At 45.0% G+C, this 18,874-nt stretch overlaps 1 protein-coding gene across 1 annotated transcript in view; it reads left to right on the top strand.

The window, feature by feature from the left end:
• The window catches only part of SPAG9 (sperm associated antigen 9), a 228,701-nt gene that overhangs the window by 196,739 nt on the left and 13,088 nt on the right, over positions 1-18,874 (top strand). Inside the window, 7 exon segments of the mRNA XM_030208362.1 lie at positions 2,275-2,423; positions 3,185-3,356; positions 4,545-4,658; positions 6,100-6,120; positions 6,123-6,137; positions 7,445-7,621; positions 8,460-8,606. Of these exon segments, the coding sequence (XP_030064222.1) occupies positions 2,275-2,423; positions 3,185-3,356; positions 4,545-4,658; positions 6,100-6,120; positions 6,123-6,137; positions 7,445-7,621; positions 8,460-8,606 (795 nt within the window).

Genomic DNA, 18,874 nt, shown 5'->3' with positions numbered 1-18,874 from the left:
GAACAAATCTGGTAAAATCCTGTGTAGAACATCCTAAGGATACATTGTTCTTCCATATTTATTATTGAAATGACTAAAGTTATACTCCTGGAGGAATTCTGTGCAAGGAAATTGAAAATTCTGCACACTGTATAATTTTGTTTTGCAGAATTCCCCCATTAATAAGGGCTGGCATCCCCCCCCCCCCCCCAACCACCACCATTGCAGCAGTTTCCCATGCACCTTCCTGCAGAGCTCCACCCCATTCCCATCACCCACACTCCACCTTTTTCCTGCCCCCCACTCCATCTTTCTTCTAGGCCCCCTCTCTGCGCACACACCATCTGCATTTTTTCAGCCCTCCTCTCCATCTGTTTTTTCCAGACCCTCCCTCTCCCACCCTCCCTGCACACTTATTGCTCCAGCACGGTGAGAGGAGGAGCTGCACAGCCACATAATCGGGCTGCTTCCTGCTCCTCTGCTGTCCCGGGCCTGACTGTTTCTTTGAGCTATGTGTTCCTCTGTACAGCTGCATGGGTTAAAAGAACTGCCAGGACCAAGGTGGCAGAGTAGGAAGCAGTCTGACCTGCGGCTGTGCAGCTCCTCTTTCTTGCCACACTTGAGCGGTGAATGTGCAGGGAGGAAGACAGCCAGAAAGCAGACTGTGCAGAATTCCCCCAGGAATAAATTTAGGCCTATAACTTAAGAGGTAGAGATCATTTTTTCCTGTGATTAATACCCGAGGTTGAATCAGGATGAGCGACTGTCCTTTCTTATGTACATTGCTGCCCTCCAGTGGTACAAAAGTAGGGCACTTTCATAGCATCTACCCTACCTAACTGTCAAAAATTCAGCACACCTTAGTGCTGTCTTTGGTTCACAATGTACTGTTGTAGATTGACCCACTAATGATAGACATAGTATAGTTATCTCTTACCCTTTGCAATGCTGTTTACCCCTTGTAGCATTCCTTCCTGTTATACTCAAAAGTTGTCAGTAAGTGACCTGGAGGCATATTTTCAAAGCACTTAGCCTTCCAAAGTTCCATAGGTTTCTATGGAACTTTGGAAGGCTAAGTGCCTTGAAAATATGCCTCGTGCCCAAATTATTGAATCCAGAGATTACTAATTGCTTATTTCTGAAGGGATATGATCAGAAGTATTTGAATCTTGTGTATTGTATTGTGTGCTTTATTTTGTTGCATTGCCTTTTTGGCTGGCTGTATCTTTCATATCTATAAAACTGTTTAAAAAAGTATTTTGAATCTTGTTTGGAGTGAAAATTGTTAGAATAATCAGCATCTTTAGGATATATTTAACCAGTTTTAAAGGGCCTGTCAAAAATGGTGGAGAAATTGTGGCAGTTGAGAACACAGTGGCCCTATTGAACCCTCTCTGCCTCATTTTCCTCTCATGCCTCTGGGTTTCCTTTCCCCTACCTGTGGATATCCCCTTGTGGCTTATCCCTCCTCTTACACCACTGCAGGACTCATCTGGTCCCTCTACCCTCCAAACCACAACCCCTTTGGGATTCCTGTAGTTGCTGTGGAATATGTGGGGGCACATATCAGACCATGGCAGTGAAACTGACAAATACCATATTAGGAAACCTAACTGCCTTTAATAGTGATGTTGTCCCCACAATGAATTTTAGTATATTAATCTTTCTCTCTGAAAAAAGTCAGCCAATTTTAAGAAGTGCTTGTAATACATATCACCCTTGCAGACCTCTTTGTGTAGTTGCTTTTAAAGTATATATGTGTGTGTTTGGTCATGGCGGTCACGTCCTTTGGAGGGGAGAGGATTTCCAATATTGAAAAATGAATGGGCACAAACAGTTGACCTAATGAAAGGATTGAGGGAGCAAGAGCAGGAATGAGCTTATTTTCAAGGTTCAAAATAAAATGGAGAACCACACACCAGTCCTCTAGTTAAACACTACTGAAATTATTTGGGGTGAAGGAGAGATCTTCACAAATAGCATTCAAGCCGTGTGCACAGCTGTACATGCAGCTGTTAATAAAGGCTAGATTTATGTTTTAAATCATAGGTTTTCTCCAAGTATCTGTGCTCATTTAAGCCCATGTGTATACTTAATAGCCATATGCGTGTAGTCTTTACAGTATAGCAAATGTGAATCATCTGATTTTGTGTGTGTGTAAATTAGCTTTAGCTCAAAATTCCTTGAGTTTTGCAGACAGTAAAATTGTTTGCAGACATTTTATTATAGTAAATTTGGTCACTTTTAGTGACCTGCATCCAAACTGTAAAGTTTTATTTATTTTTTTTATTGCAGATGGCCAGTGGGATTTAACAAATTATCACCTCCTAGACTTGGGACGGCCTCATCATTCCATTCGATGCATGGCTGTGGTGCATGATAAAGTCTGGTGTGGTTACAGGAACAAAATATATGTTGTACAGCCAAAGGCCATGAAGATAGAGGCAAGTTTGGACAAACTTTCAGTGTCGTTTGGGACTAGATGACCCAGCCCTGACCTGATTTAAACTCTCTCTCCCACTGCATGCCAAACTTCGTAGGCTTTTGCTTTAAAAAAAAAAAAAATGGAGATTAGAAATCCTAGAATAAGAGGAAGGGAATGTGTTTTATCTCTTGAAAATGAAGCTTATGTTGAGAGATTGCAAACCATGAGAATAACATTTTTGTGGGGTTTTAAATTATTATGTACGTATTTTGTTTTTGGAAGCTATAAGAAATGCCTTGTTTCTTTTTTGATTTTTGTTCCAATTATGAATCTTCACCAGGACGGCTTACTACCTGATTGGGGGCTTTTTTTTATTATTATTATTTGTAGCATTTGTATCCCACATTTTCCCACCAATTTGCAGGCTCAATGTGGCTTACATTTGCCGTAATTGCGGTTGCCATTTCCGGGTAACAGAATTACAAATGGTAATGCGTTAAGTTGCAGCAGTGGTTTGTCTTATCTGGGAGGACCATCTGCTAGAGACCATTCGTGTTCAAAGGGACTTCCAAATAAGTGCACAAATCTGATGCACACAGATCTGTACTAGAGAGGATTTTCTTTCTATAGTTAATCATGCCTGTTGCCTTCTCCCCCCACCCCACCCCTTTTGATTACAGGATACCACAGAGTCCTCCTGTAGCCCTGGCAAAGGTGCCATGTAAATATTGTAAGTTTGCCAACACCTTTAAATACTGGAACTCTATTTGTATTTCCCAGAAATCATTTGATGCACACCCAAGGAAAGAAAGCCAAGTGAGACAACTAGCCTGGGTAGGTGATGGAGTCTGGGTGTCCATTCGTCTGGATTCCACACTCCGGCTTTACCATGCACACACGTATCAGCATTTACAAGATGTGGACATTGAGCCCTATGTGAGCAAAATGCTAGGTAAGTTTACATGCCTCCCAGCATTAACTGAATTGAGAGACGTAAAACTTCTTAATTTTATCATAGCATTTTTCTCCCAGCTACACGCAGCCAACCTTCACAGGGCCTCTGCTGGGACGCATGAACTAGTAATTCACAAATCAAGGGCACTCTCAGCCTTGTAGCATCATTCCTCTGTAACACATTTCAGTGACTTTTAAAATACAAAAAAAAAGCCAACAAAACAAAAAAAATTTTGTTGACAAATAGAATTTTCCTAGTAGATTTTGGTGCACATAAGCCCCCATGGGGGTGTGGATCTCAATTTGTGCAGGGTTACAGGTTATGGGATCCAAAGTGATAAACAATCCAGCACATTTTTTCTTAAAATTAGGTTAATTTCCACATGGGGTTCCCATAATGTGCTTGAAGGGAAAAACATTTTTTTCAAAGCAGATAGCCTTATATTAAGGATGTTCATAACAGAAAGGCATCACATACATGAATATAAAAAAGTGATTGAGGTATATTAAATCCTTAATTCATCCACAAACTAGACACAGATGAATCCAAAATGCACGTGTGTGTGTTTTAAAAGTTTTTTTATGCAAGCAGTTCTCTGTAGACAAAAATACAAGTCTGTCCACACAGGTACCAAAAACTAGGGAGGTTGTTCAAACATGAGGCCACCCATTACTCTTTGATAGATTGGTAACTTGGCCTCTCCATATAGGTTACTGCGGCCGCTTTCATCATGAGGTGATCAAGTGCTCAGGCCACATAGGGGGCCCTAAGCTGTGGTAAAAATGGCCCTGTGTTAGCGGTGCCAGTCGTTTTGCTGCACACTGAGGCCCTTTTTACCGCAGTGGATAAAAACGGCTGAAAAAAGAATGGCCATGCGGTAAGATTGACTTATTGTGTGGTCATGCGGGAGGGGAGCACTTACCGCCACCCACTGAGGTGGCATAAGGGCTCCTGCGCTAACCCAGCAGTAATCCCCTGGGGAAATAATTTTCAGATATTTCCGATAGTTCCAGAAATGCACACTGGGGGTGGAACTACCGCTGATGCCTGCGTTGGGCCAGCATTAATTCCAGATCGGTGTGTGGTAAGCTGCTTAGTAAATGGGCCCCTTAATGAGCTACTTAATCCTACGTGCATTTAAAAAACATTAATAAAGTGAGAATTTAATATAAATGTCTTTTCTAGGAACTGGAAAGCTGGGCTTCTCTTTTGTGAGGATCACAGCTCTTATGGTGTCATGCAATCGTCTGTGGGTAGGGACAGGAAATGGTGTGATCATCTCCATTCCTTTGACAGAAAGTAAGTAGTGGAAGAATGCCTTTACTAAAATAAGCTTTGATGTTGCAGCTCACTTCAGAGAGACTCTTCACATGTCAGACTGAATCAAGCACAAAACCTGTTATCCCTTGTTCTGTGCCCATTCTTTATTCTCAAATGTGTTCTGAGGAACACCGAGCCAATTGTTTTTTCAGGAAATCCACAAAGAGTACACATGAGAGATTTGCATGCATTGGGGGCAGTGCATGCAAATCTATCTTGTCAATATTTATTATAGATCTGTTGAAAACTGAGTGACAGGGGCTCCCCTCAGATCAGGCTAGGGAACCACTGTCCTAGGGTATGTACTGCTCCTGCTATATCGCCTCCGGATGAGCAAAAATATACTGTATGGGGGAAGTATGTCCCTGGCGCCAAATATTTGGTGTGTGTTTTCTGAATGTTGTGCTTTGTTACCCTCTGAAGAGTTCATGCATTGCATTTTTTCATGCTGTGTTCCATTACATTGACCAGTCATAAAATGTCCTATGTAATATTGTTTTTTTTCATTTCCAAGCATCATAATAGAAGACATTAAAGCATGGCTCAGGCCCAAATGACCCTCCCCCCACCCCAATAAAAAACCCTCCAAAACCCTCTATATCCCTGGATCAAGGATAGGGATAGCCCATGTGCTGAATTTTAAACTTTATAAATGTCTTTAATGACATAGTGATACTAAACTTTATTGCTGTGAGAAAGTGCTTTTCTTTCTGAAAGTAGCATCTTATACATATCTAAGTTTAAAGGCTTAGCCACAGATGTATGGTGCTTATACAGATTTATAAGCCCTTTGTGGGTAAAATACCATTTACTTAATAATTTGATTCAAATCTCTAGGCCAAGGGTTATGCGCATGGCTGCGGATGAGGTCTGGCAAGAGACTGGGAAGAAAGATTTTTTTTTTCCCCTCTTGCAAGACCAAAACCTTGAGATGTAAATAAGTTCAGAGACTCTGTTTTACGTATTGCATTTAGCTGTTGCAGCTGAGGATGGGCTGTTTCTTAAAGCATTTTGGATTTGTATTTTGATGTTTTAAAGATTGTTCTTGAATATATGTACTGAATGTTGAGAAAAGGAAGGGGAAACTCTTCTGATATCCTCGTGAACAAAATGTAGACCTAATTTTTCTCTTATTATGGAATAATTGTGTAACAATAAATACGGTATCTCTATGAAAACAAAACAGTTCCATTCTTGCACAAGAAATACGGAAACGACAAGATTGTTTTGTCCGTTATGTTCACGGAATGTTCTGTAGCAGACTCAGGATTATGATAAACTTTTTCGTGTAACCTAAGACAAAAATTCTTTAGTACTCCACCTTGCAAAGAAATTTCGGCCTGTGAGAATGATGGGTTGTCATTAATCCTTCTGTCCTGTCCTGCCTGTCCATTTCCCCTTCCCTCCTTTCTTACTTTAGCTGTAATCCTCCACCAGGGACGTTACTGGGGCTAAGGGGTAAGTGCAGATTCTGTCCACAAACTGCTTCTCAGGCTTTTAATAGCCACTGAGGCTCTGCCCCCACTCCTGTAGCTTACTTTCTCTCCTTTGTTTCCTTGAATGTTTCCCCTTCAACAGTTACTGCATTATAGCATTTGTTTGTCAGATGCACCTGTCTGCTCAGCATTTTAGTGTATTGTCATGTGTCACAGCTATGCTTAATATAAATCTTTTCTTATGCCAGCAAAAGAGCAGAACAGTGTCCTATGACTTTCATCCATCCATATCATGATTGTCCTGTATTTAAAACAAACAAACAAAAAAACCCTTTTCAAATTTTTGTGTAGCATGAGCTAATAGGACCTTTCAGGGGATTCTGAAAGCATCAATTAAACATTCATTGTGATTTTTGCATTTTGCAGTGAATGTATGGCACATATGTAACAACAGCAAATCTCCAGGGCTATTTGAATTTTGAAAATTATTTTGTTAAACAAAATTGAGCAGAATCAGATTAACGTTTTGCCTGAAGTTTTCATGCTTTACAATATGTGTCATCAGTGATGTGCTGTCAATTTTTCCATGTCGAGAGATTCTCAACAGCTCTGTTCTATTAGGTGAAACACTTGTTACAAAATGTGTTTATCAGGTACCCCCAGTTCTCTTATGAACACTAATATAGGAAGTCCGTCTGTCATGAGTCATTGCTAATTTTGTTGGGAGAGGGAGAGAAGTATGGAAAGGAGGATAGAGATTGGTAGCCATTTAGAAACTGCTCAAGTTTTCAGCTTCCCTCTGTTGGTTTTTAGACAAATTAAATACATAACATTCCCAATCATTTGTTTAAATGTCACGACCACATTTTAGCTGCAGATCGAATTTTTCAGTGCTACTCACAGTATCAAATAAAAGCAGTAATATAGGACTAATATTTTCAAGCTGGAGACTTGGACATTTACTGCCTTGTTTCTTCGGGAATGGGTTTCCACAGGCTGCTGCCAGACATATACAGACCCTGCCTCCTTATTATGTCTCTTTAATTCTGCTATTGTTAGTAATACAGGTTTATTCAGAAAAAATATGGAAAATTGGTTGTCTGCTGTGCCAGATGAACAAGAATCATGCTCCATTTACTGATCTACTTCAGATAACTAAGCATGCCCTTTTTCTCTTTCTTCCTAGCTCTGTCTTGGATTGACATTGCCTCTCCGTTTTTTAATCTGTTGGCTTTTGCTTTTTAATGTAACATCAGGTCCCTTAACACGAGCTTCTTGGCACTGTTAAACTTCAGATGGGAAATGCCATTCTTATATTTTCATTTTCAGCTAACAAAGCTCTGAGTACATCTGGAAGCCGCCCAGGAAGCGTGATCCGTGTGTATGGGGATGAGAACAGTGACAAAGTAATGCCAGGCACCTTTATCCCATTCTGCTCAATGGCGCATGCACAGCTTTGCTTCCACGGGCATCGAGATGCTGTGAAATTCTTCGTTGCAGTGCCTGGTAAGTGTTTTATCGAAGTTGATGAGCACTTGATGTGGATGCCATCTTCTTTTATTTTTAACTTGTTATTTTTAGACAACAATAACAATGTAACAGTCAATAAAACCGTTAAGTAATGAGAAAAATTTGTAGGTGCACATGGACTCTTCTGTGCACCCGCCCTCATCAGAAAAAATAAGTCTTGTAACTTCCCCATTACACTAATAATACCAACATGGAAATCATCTTTGTGCTGTTCAGCTCTTATCCCAGCAGTCTAGTTAAGAGGTTTGCCAGACCTCCGTCCATATAAGAATGGATCTATGAAGGTTCCTTAGATGCGGGAAATACAGTAATGTTTTAATACTCTGGTTAGAATAAGATTCTCCTGAAACCCATTAATCTATTCCTGATAGCTGAAGTGGGGATTAGATAAATGCCCAGGTAGTATGAAAGGTTTTGTTTTTACACACTTGACAGTCTGCTCTGGGGTATTTTGTGTGTGCCTTGCACAAAGTGATGACAACTATTGATTTTCAGAAGCCTGTTATATTTGGTATTGTTTTTGTCTTCCTTTTTTTAAATATAGGAGTGTGTGTTGCTTTTGTTTAGGGATTTGTCTTCAGGTAGGTAAAAGAGAGAGAGAAAAAAAGTATTTTATTTAGGAAATGGAAAAGCCAAGCAATTCATTTAAAACTGAAACCTTCATACATTTGCAATTCTATTTGCAACACTACCAGTTCTCTTGCGTGTCATCAGTTGGGTTGTGTGCCAGAAAACCTTAAGGCACAGACTCTGCCTTTAGACCTGTTATGTATGTTTCTAAATATACTTTATCTAAAATATCTTTGTGTTACAGGTCAGGTAATGTGCCCACAGAGTAACAGTAGCTCAGATATTTCAGGGGAGAAATCGGAGTCTTCTGCACAGGAATCTGCCAGCCAGAATCTTCTCAGATCCGTACTGGTGATGAGCGGAGGAGAGGGTTATATAGATTTCCGAATGGGTAAGACATTAAACATCTCAGCTTTGCATTCAAACAGCAGTGACACCCAGGAATTGCAAAAAAGGATAACAGCCATTAATGAATTTAAGAACCATTTTTAAATGGGCTTCCCACTAGCAAAAACCCTTGCAGAGTGGTTTTAATTAGGTGCCTGGAAAATCGCGGTCACATTCTGATTGCTCTTCTGCTATCGTGCCTCCCTTCAACTTGCCCACCTTTTGAAGTGGCAGCAAATATTGACTGGGGAGCAGGACAAGGTGGAGGAGTAGAGAAATGAGTACAATGAAGGTTTACGCTATCTCTAAGAATGATGACTCTGCCCATTAAGGGAGTAATTTTATAAGTCTTTTCCGTGGGCAAGAATGCTAACTTAAAGTCCTGCTATAGGACTTTAGAACAGGTACTTGCAGATACTCTGATCTATTTATGCAGGAAGAACACACTGGGGGGAAAAGATCAGTTTTGCAAATGACCTAGCCAAGGAACAGAGCTTACTTGGGTGAACTTACTTATTTATTTATTTTAAATATTTAGAAACTGCTGTATCCAATTGCCCTAGGTGGTGTACAACACAAGAATGTACACAATCATTAGCAGTGAGACATTGTGCAGTGAGCTGCTCCCCATACATCGCAACTCCAAATGCAACTAACATTGTACAGTGAGCAGCCCCTCCCCTACATCGTGACTCCAAATGCCTGAGTAAAAAAGTGATTTCAGCTGCTTCCTGAATTGCACAATGGAGGACACCACTCACATTTCCACTGGCAAGGTATTCCAAATCGAGGCACCAGCAATTTGAATAATTGCAGATCAATTAGCCTCAAGCCGGATGCATTTATATGAAGGGATATCTAATAAGCTCATTAATAGAATGCAAATTCAGAGAGGGCTGATAAAATCTTAAAAGAAGAAACCAATGAAGGAGGAGCGTCGGCTTTCAAGGCTTTAAAAATCAGAGTCAGAACCCTGAACCTGATCAGCCAGTACACGGGAAGCCAATGCAAATCCCTCAGAGCCAGAGCAATATAGTCAAAGTTTGACAAACCAGACAAGAGCCTCATGGCAGAATTATATGGAAGAATTGTTAAGCTACATGATGTATTAAATGGCAGCACCCCTCACGTTTTTCTGTATTTGTTGCTACAAAGAGATGTTTTTAGGCTTTTCAGGTGATTCCCTTGTTTTGTTATGATATTGCTTTATTTTAAGAGTTGAAAGTTATTACTGTTTTTTTTTTCTCTTTATGCTTATTTCCTGTTTTTCTAATTCTAGGAGTCTCCCATTATGGTGGGCTAGAGTTCAAGGGCAGATGGGAATTGCTTATTTTTCTTTTCTTAGGTAGCTCTGATATTGCTCTATAAGTTGTTACTTGGTGATTATAATTGTAAACTAATAACAAAAGATGTCAGCACCCCTTCTATAGTGCAACTGTATATGTTGCAGTGAGAAAACATAGGGAGAATCATTTAAAATCGTTTACTTAACTTGGGTGCAGATGTGCATATACATTATTGCCTGCCATTTCTTTTAAACTACTTCCCTCCCAGAAAGTTCCCACACAGTTACATCTATTTCGAGGCAAGCACAAGTTTCATATTCTTATACACTTGTTTTACAAACACATATGCGTATGTATGCACATGACGCCCTTGAACACATCTGCTCATTCTGGGTAAAGTATGTGCTGTTATTTGTGCATAATTTTTAGGTATGCATAGCCTGGGAAATTTATTTATTTTTTGTTAGTATAAATGTCCATTTTTTTTTTAATTTAATGAAGTCTTTATTAGGCAATGATAAATAATACAGTGCATATGTACCACACTACAGAACCATATAATCTGGAACAGTCAATGTACATAGCTGTAGCACCCGAAAAATAGCAACATAATATCAATGCTAGAACAAGAAACTTATTATACTTCAATTTTTATCCAGTTTTTGTGCTTTTAAACCCCCCTTTCCCCCTTCCCTCCCCCCCCCTCCCCCCCATCTATTCCCTACTACCCCCCATCCAGCAACCAACACATGTCTCAACCCGAGCACTTTTGTAAGAAGGGGTCCCAAATTCTATTCCATTTATACACGGTTTTCCGTTTCACGGCAGTCAGTCTTTCCATCTCACACATATATCTTACTTTAGTAATCCATCTTCGCATTGAGGGCACCCACGGGGATTTCCAACTTTGCGCTAAATTTATTCGGGCTGCGTGCAGAGCACACCTTGTCAGCATCCACTGGTCAGACGTTAGCCCTTCCGGCCTAGATCCAAGGAGGAAAACTAAAGGATGCCACTGCACAGACCGACCCAGCCACACCTGGAGTCGTGAACGCACCCCCCTCCAGTAAGCCTGTGCCTTGGGACATAGCCACCATATATGACCTGCGGTCCCCAAGCCCCCGCACTTCCTCCAACAAAATTTTGATACCTGAGCAAACATATGATTTAATCGGACCGGTGTCAGGTACCACCGGTAAAAAACCTTTATAGCGTTTTCCTGCGTGGCTACTGCCAATGATGATCTCAAAATCTGCTTTTCCAGGGCCACCCAACCGGACTCCGGCAATGTAAACTGCAGCTCTTGCTCCCATCTCTGCCTATGTAGGAGGGACGGTTTAGCTCTGGTCCCTTGATAGGCATACAATCTAGTTATCATACCCTGCTTGCCCTTGTCCTCTACACACATCTCCTCCAGCTGGTGAACTTCTCGCCTCAAACATTCTACGTATCCAGGGCTCTTCAAAAAGTGCACCAGCTGCAAGTAAGCATATCGGTCCCCCTGCCCAAGCCCATAATCCTCCATCAGTGTCTCAAAGGGCACAATATTCTCTCCCACGTGCAGCTGCCCCATTGAGTCCAAGCCTGACTCTGCCCATCTGCGAAAAGTGACACTCCCTATCCCTGGTTCAAACAAAGGGTTGTCCACTATCGGGGCCAAACCCGAAACCAGTGGTCGCCTGTCTGGGAACATAAGGTCCCAATAATGGAACGTAGCCTGCACTGTGGGCGGAAATCTGTCTACTTGCCCCCTGTACCTACCCCCAACCCATATTAACTGTCCCAGTCTCCGAGAGCCCACCAACGCTTGCTCAATGTCGACCCATACGTGATGATCCTCCCCTTTAAACCAGGCTACTGCCGCCCTGGCCTGAGCTGCACCGTAGTACCAGAACAAGTTGGGTACCCCCAACCCTCCCAACCGCTTACTCTTATATAGCAGGGCCCTGGGCAAGCGTGGCCTCTTCTGATTCCAGATGAAGCGATTAATCGCCTCCTGTAGGCCTGATAAAAATGATCTGGACAATTGCATGGGTAGGACCTGGAACAGATAAAGAAGTCGAGGCAAAATATTCATTTTTACTGCAGCAATCCGCCCGAACCAGGACAGTCCCATAGACATCCATCTGTCCAGGTCCCTCTGTACAGCTCGCTTAAGTGGCGGGTAATTACTGGCGAACACCTCAGACAGGTTACCGGGCAGCTGCACTCCTAAATATCCTAGCGCTCTAGTCTCCCATTTAAAGACAAAAGACGCCTTCAGGGTCTCCATCACTCTAGAAGGCACTCCCACAGCCAGTCCTGTGGACTTGTTAGCGTTTAGCTTGTACCCAGATATTGTCGCATACTCCTCTATCACCTGCATTAAATTAGGCAATGAAATTAATGGCTTGGTTAAGGTCAAGAGAACATCATCTGCAAATAAGGCAATTTTATATTCCCTCCCACCCACCCGTACTCCAGCAATGTTCTCACTAGCTCGAACGGCATCCGCCAATGGTTCCATCGCCAGAGCAAACAAGAGGGGGGATAGTGGGCAACCCTGTCTGGTTCCCCGACCCAGCCGAAATGATTCGGAGTTCCCTCCATTGACGCGCACACATGCTTGTGGTTCTGAATACAAGGCCCTAATCCACGTTCTATAAAACTGTCCTATCCCTACTCTGTGTAGGACCTTGTCCAAATACCCCCAGTGGACCCTATCGAATGCCTTTTCTGCATCTAATCCAAGCAGTACTATTGGTCTATTCTTCATCTGGGCTGCATAAAGAAGATCCACTGTTCTCCTTATGTTGTCCGCTGCCTGTCTTTTGGCTACAAACCCTACTTGATCCGGGTGGATCAGACTAGGGAGCACATCCCCCAATCGGTTCGCCAGGACCTTAGCTAAAATTTTCACATCAGCATTTAATATGGAGATGGGCCGATATGAGGCACACAACGTAACATCTTTACCTGGCTTAGGAATTACGGCCACCCACGCCTCCATCATAGTCTTAGGAAGGGGCACACCCTCTCTCACTGAGTTAACAATCATTGTCAGATAAGGGGCCAGCTCTACCGCATATACCTTAAAAAATTCGTTGGTGAATCCATCCAGGCCAGGCACCTTCCCTGTGGGTAAAGCTTTAATAGCCCCAATGACCTCATCCACCCGCACCGGACATTCAAGCTCCGCCCTCTGTGATTCGGTCAAAACCGCCAGCCCCCTGGCTCCCAGATAGGCATCAATTTTTTCAGTCTGCACAGTGGCGTCCTCCCTGTATAAGTTCTCATAGTATTTGGCAAAACACTGTCTGATCTGTGCTGAGCTGTGCACCACCTGCCCCTTGCCATCTCGGGTTCTCAAAATGTGACGAGAGGATCTCAATTGTCTTAACTTGACTGCTAGTAGCCTACCAGGTTTGTTAGTGTGTTCATAATAAACCTGCTTTATCCTTGCATGCGCAAATTGCAGGCTGTCCTCATGCAACGAGCTAAGCTCCAATCTAACCGCCTGCAGTCTCCGCAGGTCCAACAGAGAACCCGTGGCCTTATACTTAGTCTCCACTGCCCCAAGTTTATCCATACATTGGGCTAGTCGAGCTTTGTGTGCCCTCGCCCTCCGCCCTGCTCCCTGTATAAAATAGCCTCTCGAGACCGCCTTAAAGGCGTCCCACACCGTTCCCAGAGAGGGTCCCGAGTCTAAGTTCATATCAAAGTATTCTTTCAGAACTGGACGAAACCCAGCTACTAAGTCCGGGTCCTGTAGCAAAATGTTATTAAGCGTCCATCTTTTTTCTCTCGGTTCCTCTCTCAGGGACGGGAGAGTAGACCAGGTCGGGGCATGGTCAGATATGCTAATGTGACCTATAGAGGACTCTCCCCCCCCCCCCAGACAGCGCCTTGTCCAAAAATATGTAGTCAAGCCTAGAGTAGGACAGATGGACCTGGGAATAAAATGTATAATCTCTACCCCTGGGGTGTGCCAATCTCCAAGCATCATACAGGCCTAGCTCATCCACACTATCTTTTAAGGCCTGTGAAATTTTACAATCCAGCGGGGCAGGGGGAGTAGAACGGTCCAATCCAGGCTGCAAGGTGGCGTTAAAGTCTCCCGCCATTATTATTTTACCCTTGGCAAAGCCCTGCATCTCTTTTCGGAGACGGAGGAAAAATTCCCCCTGCCTCTCATTTGGTGCATATACACTTGCCAAGGTGTACTCCTCCTGTTCTAGCACAACTTGCAGTAAAAGAAATCTTCCTTCCCTGTCCTTTCTAGAACGTACAATCTGCACCTGCACATCTTTATGAAATAGCACCGCGACCCCCCGTTTTTTTAGCCCCCTTTACATCAGAGGCACACACCACCAGCGGGTACTGTTTGGAGGACAACAGGCCTTCATGTTTTTGCATTAGGTGTGTTTCTTGCAAAAAGACCATTTGAGGCTTCAGCAACTGCAGTTCACGAAACAGCGCATGCCTCTTGTAAGGGGAGTTCAGACCCTTAATGTTATAAGTAAGCAATTTAAATCCCGCCATTGAATATTCTGTAAGTGCACCCCACAGCAGATGGATAACGCTTGTCCTGCCTTACACCTCCCCTCTTCCAGCCCACTGGCCTCCTGAACTTTCTGGTTCTTCTCAATTCCTTATCTTTCCCCCCCAACTCCCTCCCTCCCCCCTCCCATACCCTCCCTGACCCACAATCCAATATCCACCAACTGGTCCCATATGGCACCAATTGGGAGTTACAAGGAAGTGACCCCACCGGCCAAACATACCCACTTCTAAACAGGAGCTTAACACAACACAACTAAACACTCCCTGCGATCCCCCCTCCCGCCCCCTCCCCCTCCCTCATACATTCTCAAACATGTCAATTTTTAACTTGTACCGTCCTTTATTTTCCACCTCTCCCCCCAAATGTCTCTCTTCTCATCACCTCCTCTCGAGGTCCCTCAACTTCTGGTTCCACACACAGGTTCCTGGATCTCACCTCTGTTGCTCACGTCCTGGGCTTCCTGGGTGCTTTCTCTACCCTCTTCCACCTCTGAAGTCTTGCTTTTGTGGAGGATGCCACTTCCACTGGTAGTGTAGCTGTAGAAGCCAATCCAGCCTCATGCAAAACTTTCCAGGCCTCCCACTCCTCGACATCTGTGCTGTGCACCCTTAATCTCAAAACAGAGTGCAAACGGGAAGGTCCACCTGTAGAGAATCTTTTCTCTCTTCAAAATCTCTGTTCCTCAGCGACCCTCCAGACCGGTCAAGACGCGTGGGTTATGTCCTCCTACCAGCAGAGGGAGACTGAGAAAACACTAAGCTTTTGAAGCCTGTATATATAACCTGTGCAGAACCTCCACTAGCCAGTATTTTCTCAGTCTCAGCAGAGGTAGCAGTTGACAGCCTGTGCAGTCTCCAATAATCTGGTGAGGTAGTTTGTCATTGGGTCGTAGGATTTTTTCCTTCCAAACTTTATTCTGTTGCAGTACCCTGTACGTGTGTGTGTAAAAAAAAAAAAAAAAAAAAAAAAAAAAAAAAAAAGTGCTTTGGGGCCCTGGGTCTGGTGGGGCCCAGTTTTTCCCCCTGGGGTGTTACACCTATGTTTGGGTCCCTCCCCCTGTGCTGCTCTCTATTTCTGTTTGCTTGGCAGCTTTGTGCCTCGGCTGCTTTCTCAGTATTGTAGCCTTGAGTGCCTTACAATTTCCAGATGCCAGAGTTAGAGTACTGTGCCTTTAAGGTCAGTTATTCTATTTCGTTTTGCTTGCCAGCTTTGTGCCTCGGCTGCTTTCTCAGTATTGTAGCCTTGAGTGCCTTACAATTTCCAGATGCCAGAATTAGAGTACTGTGCCTTTAAGGTCAGTTATTCTATTTCGTTTTGCTTGGCAGCTTTGTGCCTCGGCTGCTTTCTCAGTATTGTAGCCTTGAGTGCCTTACAATTTCCAGCTGCCAGAGTTGGAGTACTGTGCCTTTAAGGGCATTTATTTCTTTATTTTCAGCGGACCGAACGGGGGTTTTGATTCCTTGCTGGAACGAGAGAGCAGCGCTTTCTCCAGTGCTTTTGCAGTGTGAGTGAGTTTTTGGTTTGGCGCGTTTGCGGAACAGCTTTTCCCTTCCCTCGTGGTTTATGGCGGCCCAGCTCCTCCGATGTCGCGCGTGCTCGTGGCGAGGGGTAGAGGCGCCGGGCGCTCAGTGTAGCTTTGCGGTGCACCTATAAAGGTGGCTGCGGCACCCCCCGACTTGACCGCGGAGGGATCGATGGTGTCGGGAGTCTCCGGATCAGCGGGAGCGTAGGCAGGGCCGCTGTCAGCGGGAACAGTTTCGGCGGGAACAGCCGCCATCTTGAGTCTGACGCGGCCCGTGGAGCCGGCTGGTTTTGGGCCTGCGGCCTCCGTTTTTGGCACAAAAGGGCCTAATGACGGTCCAGGAATGGTGGGCTTTCCTCCAGATTTTGTCTGGACGCGGTATCAGGCCTGGAGATCGGGTCCCCCCCCCCCCCCCCAATTGGAAGAGGGGGCTATTTCCGCTTTGGCTGAGAGACCACGGTTAGAGTGGTCAGAGGACAGGCAATGTTTTTCTCCTGTAGCTGCAGAAGCTGCGCTTAGTGATCTGGGGGAGTCAGATGGAATTGACGGCTCTCAGGAGCAGGATTGTTGGATTCCTGGAGAGGATCCTTCAGTAGTGCGGATTTTCCATAGAGATGAGCTGTCAGAACTCATAGATCAGGTGTCGTCCACCCTTCAGTTTGGTCCTGAGGTGGCTTTGGGGGAAACTGTCCAGGATCCGTTGGTGAAGGGCATTCAGCGTCAGGCGTGATCCTTCCCTATGAACAAGGATCTCCGGGAGATGATTTGTCAGGAATGGGATTTGCCGTGTAAGGTGGCAAAGGCAATGGCGAGGCTTTATCCCCTCCCTCAGGACGATAGGGATTCCTTTAAGGCTCCCACGGTAGATGCAGTAGTGACGGCAGTAATTATAGCTACGGCTATCCCGGTTGATGGAGGAACGGCCCTCCGTGATCCTCAGGATAGGAAGTTGGGATCTTTTCTCAAGCGTAGTTTTGTTTTGTCGGCTCTAGCCCTGCAGGCCTCGGTTTGTGGGGGTCTGGTAGCTCGGGCATGTTTTCGTTGGGCCGAGAAGCTCCTGGATGATTCGGTAGATGTTGGTTCTTCTGGGGGTCAGGAGTTAGCCGACTTGGACATGGGTTCATCCTTTTTGTCTGAGGCTTTTGTGATTTGTTGCCTACTTCAGACAACAAATATGGTTGTGGGTCTCTGCCACTTAAGGGAGCTATGCTCTTTGGAGAAGATTTGGACAAGTTAGTGTGAGGTCTTAGTGATACCAAGGTTCTATGGCTTCCAGATTTTCGGTTCAAGGCAGGGGCCAGAACTAGTTCCTCTCGGGGACGGTTTAGGGAGGCTCAGCGGTATAGGCCGGGCAGATCGAGTGGGACCTACCCCTAGCTGTCTGTCCAATTTAGATTGTAAGCTCTGTTGAGCAGGGACTGTCTTTTCATGTTAATTTGTACAGCGCTGCATAAGTCTAGTAGTGCTATAGAAATGTTTAATAGTAGTAGGACCTCTAGGGGTCGGTTTTTCCAGCGCACACAGTTCTTTCGTGAGAGTCGTCGCGGAGAGCGTGGCTTTTCCGCGGGAGGTTAGTATTCAGGCCACAATTCCCAATGAAGGTGTGCGGGCTCAGGCTCTGGTGCATGTTGGGGCTCGGCTGAGTCTGTTTTACCAGAGTTGGGCCCAAATCAGGTCAGATCAGTGGGTTCTCAAGGTGTTTCGAGGCGGATGTGCGCTGGAATTCGAAAGCTGTTCTCCCGAAGTGTTTCTGGAATCCCTCTGTCGGTCTTGGAGCAAGAGGGCAGCAGTGAGGGACACTCTGCGGTGGCTGCTCGCGTTGGGAGCCGTGGTTCCTGTTCCTTCAGATCAGCAACGCTCAGGGTGCTATTTGATCTATTTTGTGGTCCACAAGAAAGAGGACACTTTTCGTCCCATTTTAGATCTCAAAAGGGTCAATGCGGCACTCAAGGTGCCCTCTTTCCGGATGGAGACGTTGCGGTCGGTCACTGGTGCGGTCAGGAAAGGAGAGTTTCTCACTTCCCTGGATTTGACGGAAGCTTATCTTCACTTTCCTTTGTGCAGCCTTTTGGTTCCAAGTTACAGGGTCCGATTTGTCGGTTCCTTGCAGAGAAGGCGCCGACGGCCCGTACTTATCGTCAGGTCCTGGGCCTGATGGCGGCGACCATAGAGGTAGTTCCGTGGGCCAGGGCGCACATGCGTCAGGTACAGTCAGCTCTGCTCAGTCGTTGGTCCCCTCTGTCGCAGGACTTGGAAATGTGTTGTCCGCTGTCGGTGGCCCCTCGTCTCAGTCTCCGCTGGTCCGCGCAATTTGGGAAAGGAATGCCGTTGGAGTCCCCACAGGGGCTGGTAATGGTCACGGATGCCAGTCTGCAAGGTTGGGGGGCACATTGTCTCAGTCAGGTAGCTCAAGGCCGGTGGTCTCGGGCAGAAGCAGAGTGGTCCATCAACCGGCTGGAAACTCGGGCCATTCGGGTGGCGCGCCAGGCCTTGACGTCGGTGGTTCGCCACAAGGCAGTCCGAGTGCTCTGTGACAATGCCATGGCAGTAGCATATGTCAACCGTCAAGGGGGGAACAAAGAGCCTTGGCGGCGCAGTTGAACTCATCTTCAGGCTCTCTTGGCAGCGCATGTGGCCGGGGTAGGTCACATAGATGCAGATTATCTCAGCAGGCACACTCTAGATCCCAGAGAGTGGTCTTTTCTTCGGTCAGTGTTCCAGTGAGTTGTGTCGGTCTGGGGACTTTCGGTGATCTTAGGGCAACGGCTCGCTATGCGCAAGTTCAGAGATTTTTTTTTTTCAGTCGCTGAAGAGACCCTTGAGCGGAGGAAATCGACACTCTTCTGTTGCCTTGGCTTCGGGAGTGACTGTATGTGTTTCCTCTGTGGCTGTTAGTCGGTCGAGTAATATAGCGCATCGAA

This window comes from Microcaecilia unicolor, chromosome 6 (assembly GCF_901765095.1).
Source record: "Microcaecilia unicolor chromosome 6, aMicUni1.1, whole genome shotgun sequence".
In the NCBI taxonomy this organism is placed as follows: Eukaryota; Metazoa; Chordata; class Amphibia; order Gymnophiona; family Siphonopidae; genus Microcaecilia; species Microcaecilia unicolor.
Note: the sequence above shows the minus strand (reverse complement) of the source record. Positions and strands in the feature narration are given on the sequence as shown.